The 24385-nt window shown below is 53.9% G+C and overlaps 7 protein-coding genes across 7 annotated transcripts; 5 read left to right on the top strand and 2 right to left on the bottom strand. All coding sequences in view use genetic code 12, as the record gives it.

Annotated features, from left to right (window-relative positions):
* Nucleotides 1–2396: 2396 nt before the first annotated feature.
* On the top strand, nt 2397–3872 carry EFG1 (KilA-N domain-containing central transcriptional regulator EFG1; the record flags this gene model as incomplete). Its single annotated transcript, XM_034155874.1, has 1 exon — nt 2397–3872. One exon carries the CDS (start codon nt 2397–2399, stop codon nt 3870–3872), a length of 1476 nt encoding a protein of 491 aa, XP_034012053.1.
* A 3221-nt stretch (nt 3873–7093) lies between these two features.
* MEP2 (ammonium permease) lies at nt 7094–8605 on the top strand (the record flags this gene model as incomplete). The annotated part of the gene is made up of 1 exon (XM_034155873.1): nt 7094–8605. The coding sequence occupies one exon, from the start codon at nt 7094–7096 to the stop codon at nt 8603–8605; it is 1512 nt and encodes a 503-aa protein (XP_034012052.1).
* Nucleotides 8606–9491: 886 nt separating this feature from the next.
* Nucleotides 9492–12545, top strand: DIURU_003142 (uncharacterized protein; the record flags this gene model as incomplete). The annotated part of the gene is made up of 1 exon (XM_034155872.1): nt 9492–12545. One exon carries the CDS (start codon nt 9492–9494, stop codon nt 12543–12545), a length of 3054 nt encoding a protein of 1017 aa, XP_034012051.1.
* Nucleotides 12546–13220: 675 nt separating this feature from the next.
* On the top strand, nt 13221–14612 carry TIM50 (protein translocase subunit; the record flags this gene model as incomplete). Its single annotated transcript, XM_034155871.1, has 1 exon — nt 13221–14612. One exon carries the CDS (start codon nt 13221–13223, stop codon nt 14610–14612), a length of 1392 nt encoding a protein of 463 aa, XP_034012050.1.
* A 193-nt stretch (nt 14613–14805) lies between these two features.
* SWI6 (transcriptional regulator) lies at nt 14806–16920 on the bottom strand (the record flags this gene model as incomplete). The annotated part of the gene is made up of 1 exon (XM_034155870.1): nt 14806–16920. One exon carries the CDS (start codon nt 16918–16920, stop codon nt 14806–14808), a length of 2115 nt encoding a protein of 704 aa, XP_034012049.1.
* A 560-nt stretch (nt 16921–17480) lies between these two features.
* On the bottom strand, nt 17481–18014 carry DIURU_003139 (acireductone dioxygenase (Ni2+-requiring); the record flags this gene model as incomplete). Its single annotated transcript, XM_034155868.1, has 1 exon — nt 17481–18014. The coding sequence occupies one exon, from the start codon at nt 18012–18014 to the stop codon at nt 17481–17483; it is 534 nt and encodes a 177-aa protein (XP_034012048.1).
* A 1026-nt stretch (nt 18015–19040) lies between these two features.
* DIURU_003138 (uncharacterized protein) lies at nt 19041–23873 on the top strand (the record flags this gene model as incomplete). Its single annotated transcript, XM_034155867.1, has 1 exon — nt 19041–23873. One exon carries the CDS (start codon nt 19041–19043, stop codon nt 23871–23873), a length of 4833 nt encoding a protein of 1610 aa, XP_034012047.1.
* Between the last annotated feature and the right edge of the window lie 512 nt (nt 23874–24385).

Here is a 24385-nt window from a genome sequence, read left to right as displayed (position 1 = left end):
AGTAGTGGTGATGGCTGTGTGAGTGCGCGACGATGCCTCAGCCCTGCCAGATGTGATTGTCGGCGAGGCAAGATTAGGTTTAGCGGCCATGTGCCAGCACGGGCAAATGTCTGGGAGATGTCGTCGCGGGGTGTTTTGTGCCAGGCGCACGTTGGCTTCGGTCGCATATGGGGCTAAGTGGAGGGTGGGTAGTGTTAGTAGTAGAGAGTGAAGAGCGGTAGATAGAGGAAATCAACGCTAACCATAAGGGAGGGGGGGGGAAGGGAGGGATGTGTGGGTGATGCCCGAAGCCAGTAGGTGTCGGCTAGGCTAGGCCAGGAACCAACCAGGCCCGGCGCTGCATTCGGCTTTCGCCTGTGACGGGGGGTGTGACCTTGCTCCCAGCATGTGCCCTGCCAAGTGCGGGCCACACACACACACACCACGCACACGCACTCCTGGCATCATTGTCGAGCAGCACCCGGCGGGTGTTGGAGGGGCGACAGGGATACTAGTACGAGCAGGGGCTGAGATGAGATGGCAGATCTTCAAAAAAGCATGCGGGTGTTTTGGCTCTCGTAGGGGGGGGTCCATTACGTGGTATACCTGGTTAAGAAAATCAAAGGGAACCGAACTCGCGATGGAACAGAGAGAACAACAACAACATCGTAATCGCGAATTTTACAAGAAAAAGAAAAAACGCAGCTTGACCAATCACAGAAGCGACACACCGACACAACTTTCTTAGTGAGCGCGCAATGACCCCCAGCCAAACAAAACAAAAATATAGGAGTCACTCAACAAGAAATTCAAGTTATTAGCAACGAGACCACTAAATTTGAAACAACAAAGATTGAGAGAGTGTTAGTCGTTGTAGTGTTTTCCGACAGCGTGGCGCCCCGAGTGGAGCGCGCGGCCTGCGGTGCCAGATGGTAGATCAATGCAACCGCCTGTCACCTTCGGGTGCGCTAAACTCGGCATTTCGTCCTCGGGGTCAGAACCAGACGTGTGCCGCCCAGCACAAGAGACATGGGGGGCATCGCAGACTGCTTGCTGATCTGGAGCGGGTGGGGGAGGGAAAGTGTCGTTTACGCAGGAGAGTAGCCGTACCCATTTTATGGATGAGGTGGGCGACGATGGTATATTTATTAAAGGAGAAGTTTCAGCAGAGGTTTCAGTGGAGGATTCAGTAGAGGTTTCAGTAAAGGTTTCAGGTTTTGTTTTGTTTCGGGTGATGGTTTTACCCGAGGAGGGGGGGTTCGGTGTTTAGTGTTTGGTGGGGGTGGTGGGGAGACCATTGGAGGTTGAGCCGCAGCAAAGACGTGTTAGTTTTTGCCACCTAGAACCGGTGGCCAATTGGAGTAGGGGATGATTAGTCAGAGACACTAAAGAGAGAAAAAAAACGATAAAATTTTTTAAATGGCGCGGCAAGCAGGCCGCGCGCACACACTCTCCATGCGGACAGAGTACCCAGGGCCGCGCAACCGGCATTGATCATGCGTCGCCGGCGCCCCTATATTGCCTACGGCCTCATCCCTGCCCCCATTGGCGACGTTGACCTTCAAACTCAGATCGGAGACAACAACATTATTATTTCAGCGATTCTGATTTTGGTGGTGGTTTTACCGGTGAAATTGCGCAAATTTCCACCCCGTTCTCCCCCGATGAAGGTGTCGCTACCGCTATAATTGGGTGAGGTGGCCATCGCTGCCGGTCACGTATCAACGAGAATATTTTTTTGGGGCCGTGCTTGTTTGGGTTGCTGAAGGGATAGTGATAGCGCGCTCCGCAGGGGAGAAAATATTGGGCCACTGGGCGAGGACGGCTCAGTCTAGAATCGTGTCGTCCCCACCTCATCAAGAAATCGCCCCCCGGGCCAACCTCCTTGGTAGTATTTAGTTATGGCGCTCGCCACGGGGCGGTAGCGAAGCATTCACGTTTCAATTGGCGGGGCGTGTGCCCCTGGCGGCGAGCACTGCTTGTTTCGGCTGGGCGGTTTCAAGTCCCTGCTGGCGAGAGCATCGATTTGACGCCGTGAGTGCATAGCCCTGACCGGGCCACGGCAAACACCTCTGGTGCGTTTTTTTCTTAGGTCACGTGAGAGGGTGATGAGAAGAGCGGCCCAGCTACTAACAACCACTACACGATAAACCACGACAAATAACCACCAATACCCACCATTTACGCGATATTTAATTCTATAATCCTATACACTAACGAAACAGAGCATCACCTGACCCAGCACTAATCTGAAACAGTGCCTTCTCCAAAGTGGTCGTCATAATATCGTCTCCTCTTTCCTTTAGGGTGTTATCTGCACTCCCCACCCACCATTATTGCCAGTGCGGCCGTGCGCCGCCTCATCCCGTCGACGCAAATTATTTTTTTGCTCAACCGTCATCCGACAGCGAGAAAAAATGCTCGAAAAACCGTACATTACATATTGCAACAAAATCTTTTTTCATCCATCACTTTTGGCACCCCCCACCACCCAGTGTCCACCAAAAGATTTGTCGACGAGCGCCCGAGCCATGAACGCCAATTTCCAGTACAACACGCCCTACTACTATAACCAAGGGCTGGCGGCACTGAACGGCGCCCCCAGCGCCGCCGGCGGCCAGCAGGCGCCGCCACTGGCGCTGCCGCTGGCGCAACTGGCGCCGCCGCTGGCGGCCCAGCTGGCGGCGGCGGGGCAGGGCGAGTACTACCGCTACCCTCTGTACCCTAACTACTACCAACAACCGACGGCGCAACAGTACTACACTAACGGCGCCGCCACCGCCGCCACCGCCGCCACGGGGGCCCCGGGCGCCCCCGGGGCGCCCACCGCGGGCGCCGTGGGCGCTACCGGCGCCACCCCGATCGCCGACACTTTGAACGCGGCGTCGCTGCTGACGGTGGGGCAATACCAGCCGCCTGGCATCCGCCCCCGCGTCACCACGACGATGTGGGAAGACGAAAAGACTCTCTGCTACCAGGTCGACGCCAACAACGTCTCCGTCGTCCGCCGCGCAGACAACAACATGATCAACGGCACCAAGTTGTTGAATGTCGCCCAGATGACCAGAGGCCGTAGAGACGGGATCTTGAAGCTGGAAAAAGTGCGCCACGTCGTCAAGATCGGGCTGATGCACTTGAAGGGGGTGTGGATCCCCTTCGAAAGAGCGCTCGCCATGGCCCAGCGCGAGGGCATCGTCGACTTGTTGTACCCGTTGTTTGTCCGAGATATTAAGCGCGTGATCCAAACCGGGGTTACTCCTAATGCCGCCGCCACCGTAAAGGCGCTGCTGCTGACGCCTCCCACTCAAGCGGCTCAGTACTACCTGGGCGCCGCTACTGGCGCCCCCGGCACCGCCGGCGCTCCCGGCGCTCCCGGCGCGTCCGGCGCGCACACTGCCGGCGCGCACACCGGCGCCAACCCTACTGGCGCCAACCCCGCCACCGGCGCCGCCCCGGCGCCGCTGGACTACGCGCTGTACGCCTCGGCCGCCCCGCAACACAACGGCACCCTGTCTCACCAGCTGCCCCAGCAGGCGCAAGCTCTGGCGCTGGACACGATGAAGATGTACCAGTACAACCAGCAGATGTCGCAGCAGCAGCAGCCGTACTACCTGAACCTGTACTACCAACAGCAACCTTACGGCGCCCTGGCGCTGGCGGCGCCGCTGTACCTGGCTTACCCTCAGGGCGCCCAGATGTACGGCTACTACGGCCAGTTGCCCCAACAGCCGCAACAGCCGCAACAGCCGTCGGCGCCTCTCGCGCACACGTCGCAGGCCACCCCGCAACAGCCGGCGCTGGCGACGCCCCAGGCCGCCCAGGGCACCCCGCAGCCGCAGCCGCTGGCGACGCCTAACCAGGGTGCCAGCGACGTCAAGGACGACGACAAGTAAATTTGAATCTTGGCGTACGTTCTGGCGTTGACTGCCTATTTTGGACGGGGGGCGCAAAGGTTGGTGTCAAGGCCGCACCCACCCTTTCTCCCCTCACGAAGAAAAACACCCACAGACAAAACAAAAAAACCACGATGTATTTCTAATCTTTTTTGGCCGTATGCATGACCACATTCCGCCTGGCAATGGTGATATAGAGTTGACGGGAACATGTAATATAACGAAGCGATATCAACAAAGCAAAGCTAAAGTGTAGATACTAGGAAAGAAATCGAGGGGTTTACAATAACTGAAACATTGTCAGCTTCGCTTTAGTTTCAATGTTAATGTAGATGATTTATCAAGTCAGTTCTTCTGTTTGGTATACATCGACATATCTCTCCTCCTTTTGGTCACTAACATTACTAGTTCTTACAGTATACATTCTCCACCATCAACACTCGATATTGGTCCCTTGAAGTCTATAACTAGAGGGAGTTCAAGTTGGACTACCAAAGGCCTTATGCCAGCTCAACTCTACTACATCTCGCTGACATATTCAACGGGCCTAACGCAGGCTTCTGTAGTATAGTCGTCACGTTCACGTACACGGCCAGGGGGACACTGCCGCCAAAGCCTCCCGGTCGACCTCACGACCTACATACGCAAACGTCGCCTACAATGACTTACCACACACTCTGCCCTTCTCTACTTTTGGTGGTAGCGGTATTACAACCATCAAATTATCGGCGATGGGTCGTCTGAGCCAAAGCAAGGCATCCTGTACGGCACCTGTACGCCAATACACTATAGCTCACGTGGCTCACGCTTCCCGGCTAACCCCATGTTGAGCTGAAGGAACTTGCGAGTGGGAAACGATTTTAGCTGGCTAGGGGTTCAACTAAGTGTGGTGATAGGTTTTTTTTCACGAAAACACTGAGGCAAAGTTTACCAAAAATCGACCCCATTCACCAAATAAGGAGAATTCCACCGCTTCGCTGAGTGGGCCAATACGTAGGCACACCACGTAGGCACACGTCGGGAGTGTCCATAGACCCCCCGCGGGAGGGCCCTACACAGGCCGCGTACTGTCACCGCCGCATAACGTCCGGGGTGCAGTGGACAGGGGCGCCAATCTCGCCAGGCACCTTTGCGAACAGCGCTGGAACCGACCTCATCAGGGCGTTAGGCATTTCCAGAAGCCACTGGCGGCCCCGGTGGTGGCGAGCTGGGCCCCGTGGTGCTCGGACAAACACCCTCCGCACCTAAAAGCAATATTGGCTTGGGGGGGCCACCCACTCCGCCCCCTCGACGAGAAAATACCACCATGGCTTACCTAACCCGATCACTGACAAAGGGAAGAAAAACATGATGCCGCCTCGATTTCATAACCGGGGGCCGTGGCTCCGTCGCGTGGCCATATTATTTTTAGTCTCGATTATTATTGGTGGTTAGCCCGCGGCCCTCTCATTGGATGGCGCCAAATGTCCTCGGGCTCCCCTCTCCCCCGCTCGCCAAACCGAGGACGATATTATCATGACATTGTGTTGGTAGTAGTGAGTCACTATTGGCGCTGGCGCACCATTTACTAAGTAAAACGTGCGGCACTGTCATCTGCACAGTCGATATGTACCACCGGCCTGGCGATGATCTTGGGGGCGGCAACGCCCTCGAATGCTCCCTAACGTCCCTGAGGTCGCTAGATTGCTTTTAGTGGGCGTGAAGTCACTCGGGGTAAGTTGCGGTGCAGTGGTTGCGAGCGCGTGGTTTTGGGTTCTTTTTTGCCGTACCACGTCGTCAACAGCTACCGCCACTGGGAAATGTCGGGCGTCAGCCCGCATAGTGGTGCCAAAAATAATATCGCCCATTATCATCGCTCGATTCGTCCACCTGCCCTGTGAAATCCACCTTTCCCGTATTCTTAGCAACCACACGCTAATAAAATCGCCGTACACGTATTAATTTGGGCCTGCGGTTACCAATAATAACTCTGGATAAGCCCACGATGGACGTTTCGGGAACCCCGGCATACCCGGCACGTCGTACGCAACAAATTTCGCTAGGGATATACGCTTAGCGTAGGGCGATGGCTCTTTTCGGTGGTTGACGATAATCACGCCATCTCGCCACCGTCACAATCAAGCTTTTTTTTTATCAATATCCTCGGCTATTGGTGAAAGGCAACTCCCGTTTGAGAGTTGTTGGGTTAAGTGTTCGTTGTGTGTACCGATAGTGACTGGCGATGCGAAAAGAGTGTAGACGCGTTTTTGCGACGCGTCCTTACTCGATGATTTTTCGAGCAAAAAAAAGCATCACTGAGAATCGAACTACCCTCGGAAGTGATGACATATACTCACGTGATACACCCGGGGGATGTCGGAAGCTCGGCGTACCGTTATCGATAGCAGCAGCGACTCACGCCCAATCAGCACCTCATCATCTATCAGGGCGATTACGGAAATGTGTCTAAACCTTAAACAGCACGTCTACACCGGCCAGCTCATCGCCCTTAGCTTTACACTATTCGGAACCCCGTCACCAGTCTCTCATGGAAAATCAACACCATAGCCATTCCCTTTTTTTCACCAATAATTTTGGTATTGGCCCCCTTTGTGGTAATATCGGGGATAGCCTGCCAAGGATAGCTCCGTGTGTACACCGATAAAGTCTTGCCTTGGCAGCGGTGCTCCCGTTTCTTTCCGGGGAAAATTTTAGTCCCGGCGACATTGACATCCCTTTCATAAGCCCCTCCCCCACGGGAACCCCCACCCTATTGACACCGCCCGTTGCCCCCTGCTCCTCGACGGCAGTACAATCAAAAGGAAAAAGGGAAGACATCTACCCCACCACGCCGATCACACGTATTATATACATCGAGACAATCAACCCACGCAATCTGAGACAATCCCCGGACGATCGCTTCCGTATTTTGCTTACGTCTTATCTTCTTGGTTAACAAACCGGCTTATCTCTCAGTCGTGCACCCCGAGAGTTGCCGTCGTTATCTCGTTATCAATTTTTCGTCGTCGCCAAATAGATAACCGTTATCGCACGCGGCTGACTCGCAGAGATTGCGAAATGGTACCCCCGCGATAAGGCCGGATTCGTAAACCTAATTGTGTACAGGACGATTAGATAGGCACCGCCTTCGACAAACACCGTCGGCGTCGTAAGTTATAAGACCCCCGTTTCCCCCTTGCTTCTGTCTCCTCTAAGACAAACTCACAACACACACACCTACCATGAGCGAACCAACAAACCTCTATGGTGGCGACGTGATGACCACCGACTTCAACGCCCAGTTCGACAAGGCCGACATGGCGTGGGTGGGGACGCTGGCGGCGCTCGTGTGGATCATGATCCCCGGGATCGGCCTCTTGTACCTGGGCCTCTCCAGAAAGAAGCACGCCCTCCTGCTCCAGTGGGCGGGGATCATGGCCGCGTGTGTCGCCGGCTTCCACTGGTTCTGGTGGGGGTACTCCCTCGTGTTCACCCACACGCTGACGCTGCCGTTCTTGGGCAACTTGCAAAACTTTGCCCTCAAACAGTGCTACGGCGCCCCCTCGGTGGTGCTGACGGTGCCCGACATGCTCTACTGCTTGTACCAAGGGATGTTTGCCGCCATCACCGCCATCTTGATGGTAGGCGCCGGGTGCGAGCGGGCTCGCTTAGGCCCGATGATGGTGTTCTTGTTCTGTTGGTTGACGGTGGTGTACTGCCCCATCGCCTACTGGGTGTGGGGGGCCAACGGGTGGCTCGCCAAGTTGGGTCTGCTTGACTTTGCCGGCGGCGGCCCCGTCCACGAAAACTCGGGTTTTGCTGCTCTCGCCTACTCGTTGTGGTTGGGTAAGCGCAAGGACCCGTTGATCACCACGGGTAAGGTGCCCAAGTACAAGCCCCACCTGACGTTCTACGTGGTGTTGGGGACGATCTTCTTGTGGTTCGGCTGGTTCGGCTTCAACGGTGGCTCCACGGGCAACGCCACCGTGCGCTCGTGGTACGCCATGGTCAACACCAACGTCGCCGCCGCCACCGGCGGCCTCACCTGGATGGGCATCGACTACTTCCGCACCGGCGGCAAGTGGCTGACGATCGGCTTGTGCCTCGGCGCCATCGCCGGCCTCGTCGGCATCACCCCCGCCGCCGGCTACGTCCCCATTTACACTGCGGTCGCCTTTGGCGTCGTCCCCGCCGCCATCTGCAACTTCGCCGTCGACATCAAGAACCTTCTCCAGATCGACGACGGTATGGACGTGTTCTCCCTCCACGGCATCGGTGGTTTTGTTGGCAACTTCATGACCGGGTTGTTCGCTGCCGACTACGTCGCTGCCGGTGACGGTTCCGTCGCCAAGGACGCCCTGGCCCGCATTGCTGGCGGGTGGATGAACCACCACTGGAAGCAGTTGGGGTACCAGTTGGCGGCACTGTGCTCTGTGGCGGCGTGGCTGTTTGTAGTGACGCTGATCTTGTTGTTGGCGATGGACCGGATCCCGTTCTTGCGGATCAGATTGCACGAGGACGAAGAGTTGATCGGCACCGACTTCACTCAGATCGGCGAGTTCACTTATTACGATGAGGAAACGGGCGAGATGAAGAAGTTCAACGACCTGGACACCGAGGCCTACGTCATCGAGCCGTTGCGGCTGACGCAGGCCCGCGTGGCTAAGCTCCAGGCGACGGCGCTGCGCCGTGATAACGATATTCCCGAAGTCAGCGAGGTGACTTCCGAGGCCGGCTCCTCCGAAAAGCAGTAAATGGTAATAATTCGAGATAGTAATGCGATATTAATGACAGTGAACATTAAAGCAGGAGCAGTGGTGATCTGCATGAGTACCAGAGCAGGAGCGGTGTGGATCTGTATGATTTACAGAGCACGAGCAGTAATAATCTGTGTATATCTCAAGGCAGCAGTAGTAACCGGCAGCACAGTAATACGATAACCATTAAAATTAGATGTAAGCATCATAGCAGCAGTAGTATTGATCTGTTTGGAATCTGAATAGCAGTGGCGAGGTAATGATGCGATAGTTATTGATCTCGGGGTAGACATTGGGGCGACTCCAGCATAACTCATAAACGTGTGTTCCTCGTAATTAGGAAGCACGTCCCCGCTTACAATTGACTCCACAAACTCAGTTATGCGTAGGAATGTGGTCGCGGACTTGATGCACCCGTACGTCACTCTCGGCGGCTCGGGCGTAAAAATACTCTGCAAACCCGAACCCCCCCCCAATTTCGCAACCGCTAACGTCATGTGTCACGTACACTGCGCTCGACGTCCATCGTGACGGCATTAGGTACGTGCACGGTCTAACCGCCCCCAATCGGGCCCCGTCAGTAAATACGCCGCGCCGATGAACTCCGTCGGCCCACTGTCGAGCCGTGCTCACCCCATTGACCCCTGAGACAATTGATACCACCATGAGTGAAAGAGTAGACAGCCAGTGAAAGACAATTGACTAGTCAGTCAACTGCCTAATTCCCCTTTAGCCTTCCCGCCACCCCGCTTTACTTTCCTTAATTCCCTCCAATTAATGGCTACCCTTTCGCATTGCTGGTTGCGGCACCGGGCCGGGCACGACTCGCAATTTTCGGGCGAAACCACAATTTGACCCCAAAACCACTCACCACCGACCCCAGATGACCGAAGAGGGGGCGCCGTCGTACAATTTCCCCACGACGATCTTGACGGAGAAGCCGCCGGCCCAGGCGGCGGCGATCTTGCCGCTGGCGCTCGACCACCAGCAGAAACTCAACGCCCAGGTCGGCCAGTGGTTCGAGCAATACATCACCGTCGTCAACCACCACACCAAGCAATTGAAGCAGGCGGTGGAGGCGGGGCAGAAGATCTTTGGCTCCTCGCAACAGGGCGTCGACGACGACGAGTTCGGCAACTTCCCCCAGTACTGGAACTGCTTGCTCACGCTGTTGAAGCTCGAGGCGCAGCTGAACGAGCTCTTGGTTAAGAACTTGAAGATGGACGTGCTTGGCCCCTTGCGCCAGGAGCAGAGCGACGTCAGGGTGCTGGAATTGCTTGTCAATCTGACGGAGTTGGCCGAGATTTCGCAGGACATCGGCAACCACAAGCTGAACGCCGAGGTCCAGTGGAACTATAAGGCACCGCAGATCTTCCAAAACTTTGAAGACTATAAGGCCCAGCAGTTCGGGCTTTTGTTCACCACCGTCTTGACGTTTTTCCAGATCGACAACGCCAAATTGACTAAAGGGTTAGGCAACAACGAAAACCTGACCAACTACCTTGTCTCCAACTACAAGTTGGAGCTGCAGATGCGCCAGTACTTGGAGGTGATCACTAACAAGACGTACAAGCCGCCGATCGCTCCCCCAGGCCACGTGGGTGCCGCCCACTACGGTCAGACCGGCGCCCCTCAGCAGAGCGAGCGCAAGCAGACTCGCCGGTTGCTGTCGTTCAACTCGTTGACGGGGGGTTCGCTGAAGGGTAGTGGTGCCACCAACGACGACGGGCTGCCCAAGAAGCTGTTGAAGCTGAAGGTGGGGTCGATTTTCGGTCGTAAGAAGGATAAGAAGAAGAACCGGGGCACGAGCGGGTTTGGCGACATCCCCGAGGACGGGCTGATTGTCACTACGGAAACTGAAGCCACCCTGACCCGCGCCGACCTGGTGCGCCGCACGAATCTGACGGCGTTGCCGCGCCAACAGACGTCGTCGTCGGGTATCAACCGTACCAATCTGCAACGGTCCACCGACAGATTGCAGCAGCACGGACAGCAACAGCAAGGGTTCACTCAGCAACACCAGCAACAGCAACAGCAACAGCAGCAACAGCAGCAGCAGCAGCAGTCTGGGTACCCTCAGGAGAAGGCGCAACCGCCGTTACCTGGTCAAGGGCACCAGCAAGGTCAATTCGGCCAGCAGGGTCAATTTGGCCAGCAGGGAGGCCAACAGGGTCAATTCGGCCAACAGCAGCAGCAATTTGGCCAGGGGCAATTTGGCCAAGGGCAATTTGGTCAACAGAGAGGGTCAATTGGCCAACAGCAATTGTCGCCTAACTCGCGGGTGCCTCAGTCTCCGGGGTCGCCCAGCTCGCCGATTCTGCCCGGGGGGATCAACCCTAACTTCAACACCCCTTTAGTGCCGCTGCAAGCACACCCGCCCCACCAGCTGGCAGCGCAGCAGCAGCAACAGCCACCGCTGGCGTTCACCAGCCCCATGGTGGCGCAGCACCCAGCGCAGCCCCTCGACACCTTCCCCACGCTGCTTGACCCGCGCACGGGGCCGCCGCCCGTGGGGACGTTTTCCGCCAAAAACACCGATACTAGCGGCACTTTAGGCTGGACCAACCAGAGTACCAACCACGCCACTGGCGCTGCCCTTGGGATAGCTGCTGGGGGCGCTGCCCTTGGCGCCGCTGCCGCCCACGGATCAAACGGCAGAGAGCAAACCCCCGTCACCAGCCCGTTTGAGACCGCCACTTCGGGAGCCAACACTCCTTTTACTCCACAACAGCGCGGTGACACCAACCCGCGCGACTTCGGGACGCTGCCCAACTTCGTCCAGTACCAGGAGCTGGAGCTGGAGCTGGACACCGAGCACGAAGGGCTGTTGCCGATGTTACAGCGCCACGACGTCGCCCTGCCGGCGAAGCCCGTTAGGGGACGCCAGCAGTCGTACGAGCGCGGCGATGAGGCCGTGTTGCCCGAGCCCACCGTCAGCGACGACGGCGGCGTCCACCGCCGGCTGCTGTTAGGCAGATCGGCGCCGCCGCCGCCGCCGCTGAGAAAAGTCGTCCACCACGACACGTTGAGAGAAGAACCGTTCGGCGCCCCTGACTCGCCCGAAGGGTTTGCCAACTTACCCGCAGCGAGAAACTCGGTGGTGCCGCCAGTATCGGCATTAGCCGGTGGCGTCGCCGCCGCCGGTGGCCTTGCTGCCCAAGGTACGGGGATGCAATTGATGCGCCTGGAGTTCAAGCACTTTGAACAAGGGTACAACGCCCACGGGCTCAACGCCCTGGTGGCAGAAGTGATCAACGCCACCTTCACCGACGGCCAGTTGGTGAAGTCGCAAGTGGTGGGCGAGGTCGCCTTCCACCAGCAAGGCGAGTCGCCTGTGGGGGCGCTCGACATCGGCATTGTGCCCCTCCACAAGTTGGACCGCGTCATTTTGAACGAGGACGTGTTGAGACCGCTGGCCCACCAGGACCACTACACGTTGGCCCCCGCTCAAATCTCGCTGAAGACGTTAGGGGCGTTTAAGTACTTGATCAAGCAGCCGCCAGTACCGTTGAGTATCTCCCAGATCTGGAAGTACGAGACCCACCAGGCGCTGCTTATCGTCCTCGTCAAGCCCGACCCCCTGGTGACCACGCCGCTCAAGATCGACAACTTGGTGATCACCGTCGCCCTCGACACCAGCGTCGACGTCGCCCTGGCCAAGCTGAGCCCACACGGGTCGTTCAACAAGGACAAGAACCGGTTGACGTGGCGGTACCAGCACACCCTCGTCCTCGGCGGCGCTGGGGGTAAGCCTGAGGAGAAGTTGATGGCGCGGTTCGCCACCAGCGCCGTCGGCAAGGAGCATGAGCTGGGGGTACAGGTGAAATTCTCCATGGCGCTGCCGCCCGTGGCCAACGTCAGGGTATTGGCCGACGGCAGTGAGGTGCCGGTGACGCGCTCGTTGATCTCGGGTAACTATCTGAACCACACCGTGTGACGCTGTAACTCTTTAATATTAGCTTTAGAAATGTTTGAATGATTAGATTGCTTTGGTTTATTAAACACGACTCGTAACATCAGTTATTCATCCTTTAGCAACACAAAGAGTAAGCCGGCGGTTACCGTCATCACGGTGACGAGAATGGGAGGACCACTGGTGCACACACAGTAGTAGTAGATGGCAGAAAAAGGCATGATTTTAGAGAAGAATATCGTGGCAATATCGTGGCAATATCGTGGCGAGGTTCATCAGGTGGAGCTACATATGTTGAAACGAGCAGTGAAACAAAACAAACCACACAAGAACTTAAATTGATCAGTAAGCGCATTAAATCAATCCATTTCTGATTATATCAGAAACTGCTACCGCTTTAGCTTTCGATTTCAATCAAATGACTAATTTAGTCAGTCCGGTGTCTCCTCGTGTGATGGTTGCTGTGAGCCCTCATTACATTTACACCCTTATAATTACTCAGACACCTTTGCCAATAAGTATGACAAGTCATCGACAAACCATACTCTACACCTTCGCAACCCTACTGACACCACTAGACATTTCGATCGACCTCCCCCCTGCTGGAAATTTCCATGACCTTCGCCACTGAGCACCAAATCCCGCGCCGCACCGGCGTCGCACCTAAAATTTTTCAGTCTTTCTCCGACCACACTAACCATGATGTTACGGCTGTTGGTTCGTCCGGCCGCCCGGATGATCGCCATCCCCAGAACGCAGGTGACGGCGCCGTTGGCGTCGCCCTTGCAAGCCCGGTGGGGCGTGCGTACGCTCGCCACCGAGGAACCTAAAGACGACAAGAAACAGCAACCGCAACTGATCCTCAACGATGACATGTTGGCCAAGGCCGGGTTCGAGGACCCTCAGCCGAAAGCCGAAGGGCAAGAAGGCGCCGATGCCACCCTGGGGTCGCTGAAACGGAGAAAGAGAGCGCAAACGTCCAAGGACCGTCAGCGTGAACGCGCCGCCAACTGGTTCTACATCGCTATGGGGCTCGGGGCCGTCGTCGGCGCCGGCTACTTGCTGAGAAACTGGGACGACGAGGAGGAACAAAAGAAGTTGGAAGGCCAGGACATCGCCAACGGGTACACCCCTCAATTGATGTACGACCGGTTCAACAAGCGGGTGGGCCTGTTGTTCACCTTCTTCCTGGACCCGGTGTTCGAAGACCTCTTGCCTCCTCCTGCCCCTGAAGCCTACCGCAGACCGTTGACGTTGGTGTTGTCGCTCGATGACCTCCTCATCCACTCGTCGTGGGACACTCAGCACGGGTGGCGTACCGCCAAGAGACCCGGGGTCGACTACTTTTTGGGTTACCTCTCGCAGTACTACGAAATCGTCGTGTTCGGCCTGAACTACCAAATGTACTCGGAAAAGGCCGTGAACAAGTTGGACCCGTACCACGCCTACATCTCCTACCAGTTGTACCGTGAAGCCTGCAGATACAAGGATGGCAAGCTCATCAAGGACTTGTCGCTTTTGAACCGTGACTTGGCCAAGACCGTGCTCATTGACACCAACCCCGAAGCTTACTTCCTCCATGAGGAAAACGCCATCCCCGCTAAGCCCTGGAACGGTGACCCTAACGACACCTACCTTATTGACTTGATCCCTTTCCTCGAGTTCCTTGCCACGCAAAACGTCAAGGACGTGCGCCCGATTTTGTCCTCGTTTAACAAGGAGTTCTTGATTGAAGAGTACCAAAAGCGTGAGCTCGCGTTGAGAGAAAAGTGGAAGAAGGAAAACCCCCAATTGTTCCTGGGCAAGGGCAACGCCGGGTCGTTCATCGGCTCGTTGCTTGGTATGCCTCAATTGGCTAACAAGGAGCCCAAGCACCCGCTCGACTTGATCAGAGAACACGGGCAATTGCAGTACAAGCACTTCCAGGAATATTTGAACCAACACGCGCAAAAGATCCTCGAAGACGAAAAGAAGTTGAAGGAAGAATTCGGCAAGATCACCTTGAACAAGTACTTCAGCGAAGGCCAACCGTCGCCGGAAGAAATCGCCAAGAGACAACAGGAAATTTTGGCCGGGGAATCCAAGGCGTGATTGTATATAGTATGACTAATGACACCCAATGTCCAAAATACATAAGTAAAACATTATTTCAATCGTCTCTATTTTTGTTAATCTCTGTTTGGCGTTCAGGACGTGCTAAAGTACCTCCCAGCTCCCTTAGTCGTAATGTCCCAATTAAAAACCGCCTAATATACATTGTTTAAAATGAAGAAAAAAACCCCTCCTACTGCTGGCTCTCAACCGCCTCCAACAAGCCATCCAACAAATCGTCGACCTCGTTGATGCCCACACCGGTACACATCAGCACCACCTTTTTGAATTTGGTGGTAAGTTCCGAGTAGTCCATCAACTGCTGGAGCTCAGACTCTAACTGCAGATTCACCTCTTTGTAAGCGGCGATTCTCGCCTTCAAAATGGGGAGCGGCGGCAATTTGATGTCGTTAGGCTTAAGGTCTTCGATGGGGTCGCCTCGTTTCATCGGCTCGTAAAGCTCAGGAATGATAAACGGAGCGTCGGCACTGAACTCCGCGTCCTCGTCAGTCTTATCCGACTCATCGTCCCCCAGCAGTTTGCCTTGCGTTTTAAGCACGGCGAGTTTGTCGTTCAAATTGTTCAACTGAAGCTTGAGGTTGTCGAGTTCCAGAAGCCGGCTGGTCAACAGCTTAAGCATGTAGCGGTTGTTGGCGGTGACGATGGTCAGGTCGTGTAACAGCTGGTTGAGCGCTTTGATCTGCTCCCGCTTGGTATTGAGGATCTGTTCGTACTCAACGTTGGTATTGGCCAAGAGGTCCAGAATCAGTTTGAAGATCTTGGCCAGGGCGCTCTGACGAGGCTCTTCGTTGACCTCTTCGTCACGCTTAGCATTGACTTCGACGGGGTCTTCGATTTCAGGTAACTTCTTAGAATCGCTGAGCCTCTTATCCAAAAGCTCCATCGCCGTGGTAAGCAAATCAAACACGTATTCCAGCTGACCGTCTTCGTTTTGAATGGCTTGTACCATCTTAAAGTCCTGAGGCTTCACCCCCTTTTTGTTGGTGATAGTGGCATCCGATTTAAGCACGAGCAAAAGACGCACCATCCACTTCAGTTCTTGTTCCACGGCCCAGTGGAGCGCGGTATCGCCATTCTCTTCGTCTTGAACGTTTATAAGCGCTAAACAATCACGCAATCGCTGGTCGTCCAGAGCAATATACTCGATAATTTTGGTGGTGTAGTATTTGGTGAGCTCAGCTTTACGCGAGTGCATCGCCAAATGGTGGAACACCGTTTGATGTTTACGGTCAAAGAGCCAGAGACCGGGCCAAAGGTACTTGCGCAAAAGCTCACCGAAATTCCCCTTTTCCATCAGGTTGGTAACCTGGATGGTCTGTATAAGCGGCGTTTCCCCAGCAATGTTACCCCGTACGGGCAGGTTTACACCTAATTTGATGAAACTGCGCACCAAGTTTTTGCTGGCAAGAGTAGCAGCGAAATGAAGCGCCGTCTGCCCTTTAGGATCTAAGGCGATGTCCATTATTTGTCCCGGGTCCTGGCTGGCATACTCAGCAATGATTGGGTCGAATTGGCGTTTGATACTCTCGAAGCTAAGCTGGCCACCGTCTTCAACGTCTTCCTTGAAAATCTCGCCAAATTTAAGCTTTAGCCGCAGAGCCAACTCATCATTGGTTTGATTGACGGGCGACTGGGCGTAGGGAGTATTAGTGTTGGCGGCCACAAGCTTCTTCAAGAGCTTTTCCATGTCCCGTTCTTCCTGCAGTTGCGGTTCCTCAAACAAGCTCGGTCCGGAGTCAGACCGCTGCCGTTTAGTCGGAGACTCGGGCCCACCTTCATCATCGTCATCCACGACACGTTTGTTGGCGTTGGGCAACCGGTCAAACTCGTGGACGTCGATTAAAAATAACCGTTTCACGAGCTGGTAGATATCGAATTTAACCGAGAACGCTACCGCCTTATCGTAAGAAATCCACACCCCTTGGACGTGTTCATTAGCGTCATTACGTAAGTCAAGGTACTGGTTGATGCCGTCGCCATGGTACTGAGGATTGTCGATGATTTCGTCGGCGATAAAATTTTCCCGTTGCTGCTCGGTGACGAGGTCGAAGTCAATTAAGACCTGGAACAACTGGTTGACGTTGACATACAGGTCGTCGACCCGTCTGAGGATGATTGCTTCCTTGCCCGACGCTTCAAAGGTGAGGGTGAGCTGGATGTAGTTGGTTCCCGAGTACAGCGCTGCCACCACTTTCTGGCGGGTGGTGCTCGGCTCGAGATGGGTGCCGTCCAACTTGTTTTGGATCAGGGCAGTCGTCAAGTCTCCCACGTGAGCTGGCAGGTCCATGGCACGCGTGCACTCGATGTCGACGGTTTTGTTTGCAACACGTCTGTCGACTTAAGGTGCGCGCGCACTTTGCCCTTCTCGGTAGAGTTAGGGCGTAGCAAAGTTAGGTTTGGCGCGGGAGAACATCGGGTACAGCGACTGAATTGGCAAGATACTGGTACTAAACCACATTGAACATAGTAAAAAACATGGTTAACAGGTTTTAAAAGCTCAATTACGAGGCTACGGCGAACATTTGACAAAGTGCTAGTACCGTATTTTGTTTTTCAGCGTACACAAATCCGTAAAGTCCGGTATGGTGTAATGGCTATCACGGTTCGCTTTCACCGAGCAAATCAGGGTTCGATTCCCTGTACCGGAGACTTCTTTTTGCTGGGTAAGAGAATGGTAGATCATTGATAATTGCATTAAAACTTCGGTAGTGTTCTGAAATTTTTGTTGACACCCAGATTTTTATCTTAAGCTCTACTCGCACTTTAGATACACTTCTACAAATGCGTGAGTTTGGTTCTAGTATCATTGTTTATGGTATCATGTAAATTAATCAAGGGCTATACACCTTAGGCAAGCGACTGGACGTACTCCTGGCGGGCGGCCGAGTCGGGACGGTCGCCCCGGTTGATCGCCTCCCACTTCGGCTCATCCTTAAACAACCGGATCGCCTTGATGTGCTTGGGCCCGTCCGACAACGTGAACCGGTGGTAGATGCCCGCAGGCAACACCAACAAGTCCTCGGGTTCCATGCGAGCCCGGATCCACCGGTCGTCCTTGTTGCGCACGTCAAAGTAGCCCTCGCCCTCAACAATGTAACGAATCTCTTCGTCTTCATGGTAGTGTTCGGCGTAAAACTGCTTCATCTTGGCGTTATAAGCGTCGAGGTCGTTGTTGAATGTCTTGAGGTTCAAAGTGATCTCGTCCCGGTTCTTGTATTGGCGTTCGACCGCCACCTTGTCAAGTTCTTCTATGGTGGGGCATTTGCGGTAGAACACGCCGATGCGAGCAAGCTCGGCTTCAGGCACGTGTTCGCCAGTCAGGTGGGCTTCGGTGAAGTTGTCGGGAGTGTCCTTGTTGTCGTGGTAGTAGAATTCAACCATGGCCTGTGGGTATAGGAAAGTGAGAGTCCCTCGTGGGGTCTACTTTATGCGCGCACAATGACAGCCACACCCGCCACACTAAAAATCTTGAGCCAATGGTGAATTTTTCTAATCAAATCATACGATGTTGAAGAGTTTCGTCGTGGTGAATTTGTATTTGCTAGAGACTACCGTGTAGATGAAAATTAGTCGTTTACCATCTCGCTTCTAAATTTTCACGAATTCAGAACATTCAAAGATGTAGGCCCAAAAGATGTGACTATATTACCGGAAAGACTCAAGGCTTTTACTACTGAATGATATCAAATTAATCTCTACTTAGTTCTGTGGACATTGCCTCCGTTTATGTATCCAGATATGAAAAACGTTCAACATTTCCACTCATAGTGACCCCGTGAAAAATTATAATTCAAGTAAATTTGAAGATGGTTCCGAGATATCATGCTGCCTGCAATCCTAGTATCAACCATCCATTTCGGTCATATCTTGGCTGTATAATTTATCTCACAAACTTGAAATTGTAACGACATCGCCCCGAGTGACTATAAGAAACGTCGTTCTAAAATTCAGCTATGGTTCAAGTTCAAGGATGAGTCTAATTGAATGGAGGGAGGAGATAATATCATAGTTTGTTATGAAACTCTTTTTGGACTCGTCCCTTATAATCGTCGATAATTGTGACCACCTTTACAACATATCTACCAGCCATGTTTCAATTAAAGGCACGATCCGCATACACATAAATTTGTAGAGAATTTCACGCCTTACCTTAATAGTGAATGTTAATTGTACCACATACATCAACAAATCAAAAACAACCACTACAAAACTATCACCTCCACTCATAATTAGTCACTCAATTTGTTAGTGATTGTGATCGCTGGTCTCACCTGTATCTTCGATCTCCGCGATGCGGGTTTAAAACGCCCCTCAACTTTCCCCAGGCTTAAATCACCATTCCACCAGTTACGGCTGATGTGGTGGCTACTATCGAATAACCGAACCAACTCTGCGTCGCCACCACCCATGGTAACTGAAGCAGCTCAAGAGAGCCTTCAGAAAACCACCACTACCCCCACCAATGCCGATACGAGTCTGGAAACTGAGTTCATTGATATTCCAGAAATCCCCCCCCCGCTCGTGGTCAAGGGCGATCTCGATATTGCCAATGGTCCTCAAGAACAGCCAGTTAAAGTTTGGGTCAGTCCCGATACTCCATTGAGCTTTATCAGTGGCACATTAGCCCGCCGGTTGTGTACCCCAATACCATTGAGAAATCAGCAACAAATGAGAGGGCAGATCAATGGGTTACTCACTCACGGCGTCAAAGGACGCGTTGTCGTTGACGACATCCGTTATGACGGCCCGTTTGTCGTTGCTCCCCACGATCTCCCGCTCGGGGTTGATGTCATCCTTGGCCATGAATCCATCAAACCCCAAATGAGAAAAATCGACTGGGAGTGGCTTGCCGAACAAGCTAAGCTTACCTGGGACGCCGTGGCTGCCGAGGAAGCTACGCACAATAAGAACACTGAAGCCAATAACATTGATAATAATGTCAATGTTAACGAAGACAATGTTAAAAACACTGTTCACAATTCGACAACTAACGATTCCATTTTGGAAAAGAATAATCCCATTCCGAAAACTAACGTTCCCAAAGCGAACACTGATGATTCCATTGCAAACTCTAATAATATTAAGGTGGAACATACCATGAATGAAACCAGAACCGATGAAAATGATGCGGAAATGACAATAGATGATAACAACTTGAAGGTTGATGAAACTAATAACACCTCAAATGATATGAATATCTTTGTGGATAAAGACGACATTAACGTTCGTGTGAAAAGTACCGACAACGACATTGACATTGACAATGTTGATGAAGCTAATCCGAACTTGAACCAAGCTATTTCAAAGAACGAAGCCATTCCAAACATTAACGCTGATGCGAAAAATGAAGCTATTCCGAAAATCGAAGATATCATCACCAGCACCACCGGTGATGATGGTAACACGGATGATATTGATATTGATGAAGCTATCAATGATACCGACCACAAGACGATCAAGGTCAATGGGAATAGTACGAATCCCACATTAGAAGTGGACAATGCCGCGAATGTGGATAGCACTGGTCCAATCGCTGACGATGCTAAAATAGACAAAGATCATGACATGGATGAGGTTACTAAGCTGACCCCGAATGTGAATGACTCTGGTCCTCTTCGAAATGATGCAAGTCCTGTCGAGGAAACCAGTAATGTCGATGACGCTAGTGCTGAAATCGTGGACCCATCCATGGACAAAAATGAGGAGCATGAAACCACTGCGAATCCACCATCTACGCAACGAGAGCTTGGACCCGTCTGTTTCGTGAGTGCCGAAGAATTGGGCCGATTAACGAGAAAGATTAATTACAATAAAGTTTGCTTTGGGCTGATTCGACTTTACTACAACGAAAACAAGCCCAAAGAAGAATGCGATATTGGCATCACCATGTTCCGCGGTGCGGGGAAGTGGAAGAACACGACGAGGCTGGACCCTAACTTGTTTGGGGGTAAGGCAGTGGAGACTATGATGAGGCACGTCACCGACCGCGAGGTGAAAGACACCTTGGCGCAATATCTGGACGTGTTTTCAACCCGCACTTTTGACCAAGAAACTGGCGAACTTTGGAATCTCAGCGAGCAAGAGGTGAGTATATTGACCAACACCGTGCGCAAATTGATTAGAGAAGGGTCCGTCAAGCCCACTACCGCCAGTACGTACACCCCGCAGATCCACTTTTTGAGAAAAACACGCGACACCTTTGCCATGTGCATCGACTGCCGTGGGCTCAGTCCCGAAATGGACCGCTACATCTACCAGCTGAAACCGAACAGTCTGGTGCTACGGGCGTTGGTGGGGCGGAGGTTGATGTCACGGCTTAAAACGACCCGCATCAGTCCCGTCGACGGTGGTGGGCGCAACTACACCCGCTGCTACTCGCGGATATATGAGTACGCCCACACCCGCATTCCTTTCAATAACGACAAGGTCGCGCTCATGCAGACGGTGGATTCGGTGCTATACGGGGTTCCCGGCGGCGGTATCAAGGTATACATGGACGAGATCATCATCGCCACCGACAACGTCAGCGCTCATGTCACCGCCCTCCGCGAAGTACTTCGCCGGTTGCAAAACGCCAAGATTGTGCTCGATCCGGCGCTGTGCCGGTTTCTTCTGTACCGGGGGACGTTCATGGGCTATGAGTTGTCACTGAGGGGGCTCACGGTGCCGCAGGCGGTGAAACGGGAGGTTCTTCTGCTTGCGGTGCCGCGAACTCCCGCCGACTACGCCAGTGTGCTACCTTTATTCGACTTCTATAAGACGTTTGTCAGCCAGTACGCCTACCTCGTACAACGGCTCCATCGAGCGGCGGACGGCAGCGATATCGGCGCCACCCTGGTGGAGGCGTTTGAAGCCATTGTACAGAGCATCGCCACCAGCACTGGCCTCAAACCGGCGGTGCCCCGCGTTAAGTGTATCATTCAATTGTTCGTCGCCGACAATGCCGTCGGCGCCGACGTGTTCCAGTATACCGGTCAGACTCCACGGTGTGTGGGTAAGCACTCGATAGTGCTTGGACCCAAGGAGGCGCACTTGCCAATGTATCAAAAGGAAACGATCGCCTTGTTGGAAGCATTTAAAGTGTTTAAGGTTTTGTCCAATGGCGACAGGCCAATGGTGGTGAAATACTCCTACCGCGGTGTCGACGCCAAAAGCGACCATAGTGATGGCAACTCCCACCGGTCACGAGAGCCCCTGTGGCTCACTACTCGCTTGGAGAGGTTGTACGAGCCCCACGAGGTTGACGACGATAAATTGGGCCAGGCCCGCAAGGTGTATGCCCCCAGCTACTGGCTGGGCCGCATGGACGCCACCCAGCGCGAGCTTGCGGCGGAGAGTGAAGATCTTGCCGTCATCGCCATCTACGCCACGTTGACCCACACGAAATTTGAAGTGGTTAACAAACGGCGGTTTGCCGACTTATTGCGTTCTGACCCCTCCGTCAGTGTCATCCACCAGATCTGCTCTGAAGGAGGCAAACGAGACGACCCTGAGGAGCGAGATATCGTGAGACAGTTCCACGTCGACGACGATGGTCTCCTCTGGCGTAGCCACCGGCTCGTGCTCCCGCAGTACCTTGTGCGACCCATCATTGACGCCCAGATGGATATGATCACCCAGGGCCCCCTCGAGACGTGGTGGGCGCTCGTGAGGACGTTCTACGTCCCCGACTTGTACCGGGAGATCCGCTTGATGACGGTATCCGAGGCCAAGGGACTCAACATCGGCGACTTCACCCAGTACGCCCACCTTGTCCCCAAGCTCTTCCACACGATCCACCTCGAGCTCTGCAAACCTATGGGCCAGGGCTCGTCCGACGACGCCGGGGTGGTGGTGGCGGTGTGTTCGATGCTGAGACTTACCATCTACATCCCTTGTCTCCACCCTCATACGCCGTCGCAGTTGTATTCCTTGCTCGAAACCCACGTGTTTGACTTTTTCGGTATCCCCGAAGAGATCATCACCAGCGATACCAATTACTGGCGCCATTTCCGCGAGCACGACATCGCCGTCACCGTCGCTCAAAAAGACGGGTCCCTGGTCGGGAAAAGCGTGTACGGTGCCGTCAACCACATTAAGGCGCTCATGGCCGCCAAGCCCACCGACTGGCACCATTACCTCTCCATTGCCCAGTACGTGGTCAACGCCGCTTACAAGTGTGGCCTCGGCATGTCGGCCATGGAGGCTCTCCACGGGCGGGCCCCTCACAAAATGAGCCGCCTCCGTCACATTAAGCGGCGGAACACCTATAACACCCATGACTTGAACATATTAGAAGTGTGCTGGACACAAGAAGCCCAGGCGGCGTTTATCGACAGGGTGGAGGCGGTGGACCGGGCAATCGCCACCCACACTCGCCTCGAGAACCTGCGGTCGCTTGAGTTTGAGGACGAGGATCCTGATAACCCCAAATTTGCCGTGGGCGACCTCGTGTTTGTCTCCGATACCAACGACGGTAAACCCTCGACAACATCCCGCTACGGCCCGTTCATGGTGTTGGGACGGGCGACAGACAGAAACGACTCCACGTGGAATGTCGACATCGACGGCGATATCTATCAGGTGGACGTGGCCCAAATTAACAAGTATAGCCCCCGCAAACGCTACACCCCGACGCCGCAGAGTCTGATGGAGGTGATGAAGCGCCCCAACGAAATCGTCGGGGTGCCCCAAGTGATCTTCCCGCACACCGCCCCTGACCGAGAGGGGTGGGTGTATCTCCAGTTCAAGGGCTGCCAGCCGTTTGACTACGCGCGAGTAAGGCCCAACTTGGTGGGCAAAAACCTCTCGTTGCAGGTGCGCCAGTTATTGCTTGACAAGTTCCTGATTGGCGGCAAGCCAGAGTCGGAAATGCGGGCGTTCAGAAATATCGCGTTCCACCCCCACGAGAGTGTGAAGTCCTCGCCTGCGAGTAGTGCTAGAGACTTTTCTGCAGGCGCAGACGACGACTCCGATTCCCTGTGGCCCTCTCCCGTCGACTTTCGGGGGTCGCCACTGGCTCACGACTCGGTAGGGGTGAAATCAGAGCCCGATCTCTTTGCTGGATTATTGCCCCAGAAGGCGGGGACAGCAGCTCGACACCCGCCTCGCCCAAGATCGCTTAAACGTAGACTTGAGCCCCAATCACCACGGGAGTCCACCGCTCGCCAATTGCCCAAGAGACCCCGGGCCCCTGCGGCCAACGACGACACGAACCAGGACTCACCTACCGTTCACCAGATCTTGCGAGATTTGAAGTGAATGGTAGTGATAAACGATACTTAATACCCATACACGTCGACCAAGGTGTGCCAACAGGTCGGAGACGTATCGTGATTTTTGATGGCATATTGCATCAATCACATGTTGATAGAGTCATCAATGGTCTACAAACGCTCTGGGAGGGTACTCGGCTGAACACCATCAGGTTTTATACCGGAGTTGGACTGGCAAACAGTATGTATTCAACTACAACAGTAGTCCATGAAGTCATTAGTAACTTCCACGATTTTCATAGCTGGGAGTCGTAGGATTATGTAGTATATTGGCGGGGATTACGTGATATCTAGCTTTGTCCCGCTGGAGTCTAAGGACAGCGATGTGACATGCTAGCAGTTTTTACTATGTATTTGTTTTATCTGACTTTTTGGCAATAAACTCTCAACCTTGATGTGATGCACATTTTCACAGTTAGTGCCTCCACGAACTCCAAAATTGGTCATAAAGCACTTTGCTTACCCTATCTATCAAATCCAAACGCTCTCTGACTCTCA

The sequence above is a fragment of the Diutina rugosa genome, assembly GCF_008704595.1.
Source record: "Diutina rugosa strain CBS 613 chromosome Unknown scaffold35_size143915, whole genome shotgun sequence".
Classification (NCBI taxonomy): domain Eukaryota; kingdom Fungi; phylum Ascomycota; class Pichiomycetes; order Serinales; family Debaryomycetaceae; genus Diutina; species Diutina rugosa.
Note: the sequence above shows the minus strand (reverse complement) of the source record. Positions and strands in the feature narration are given on the sequence as shown.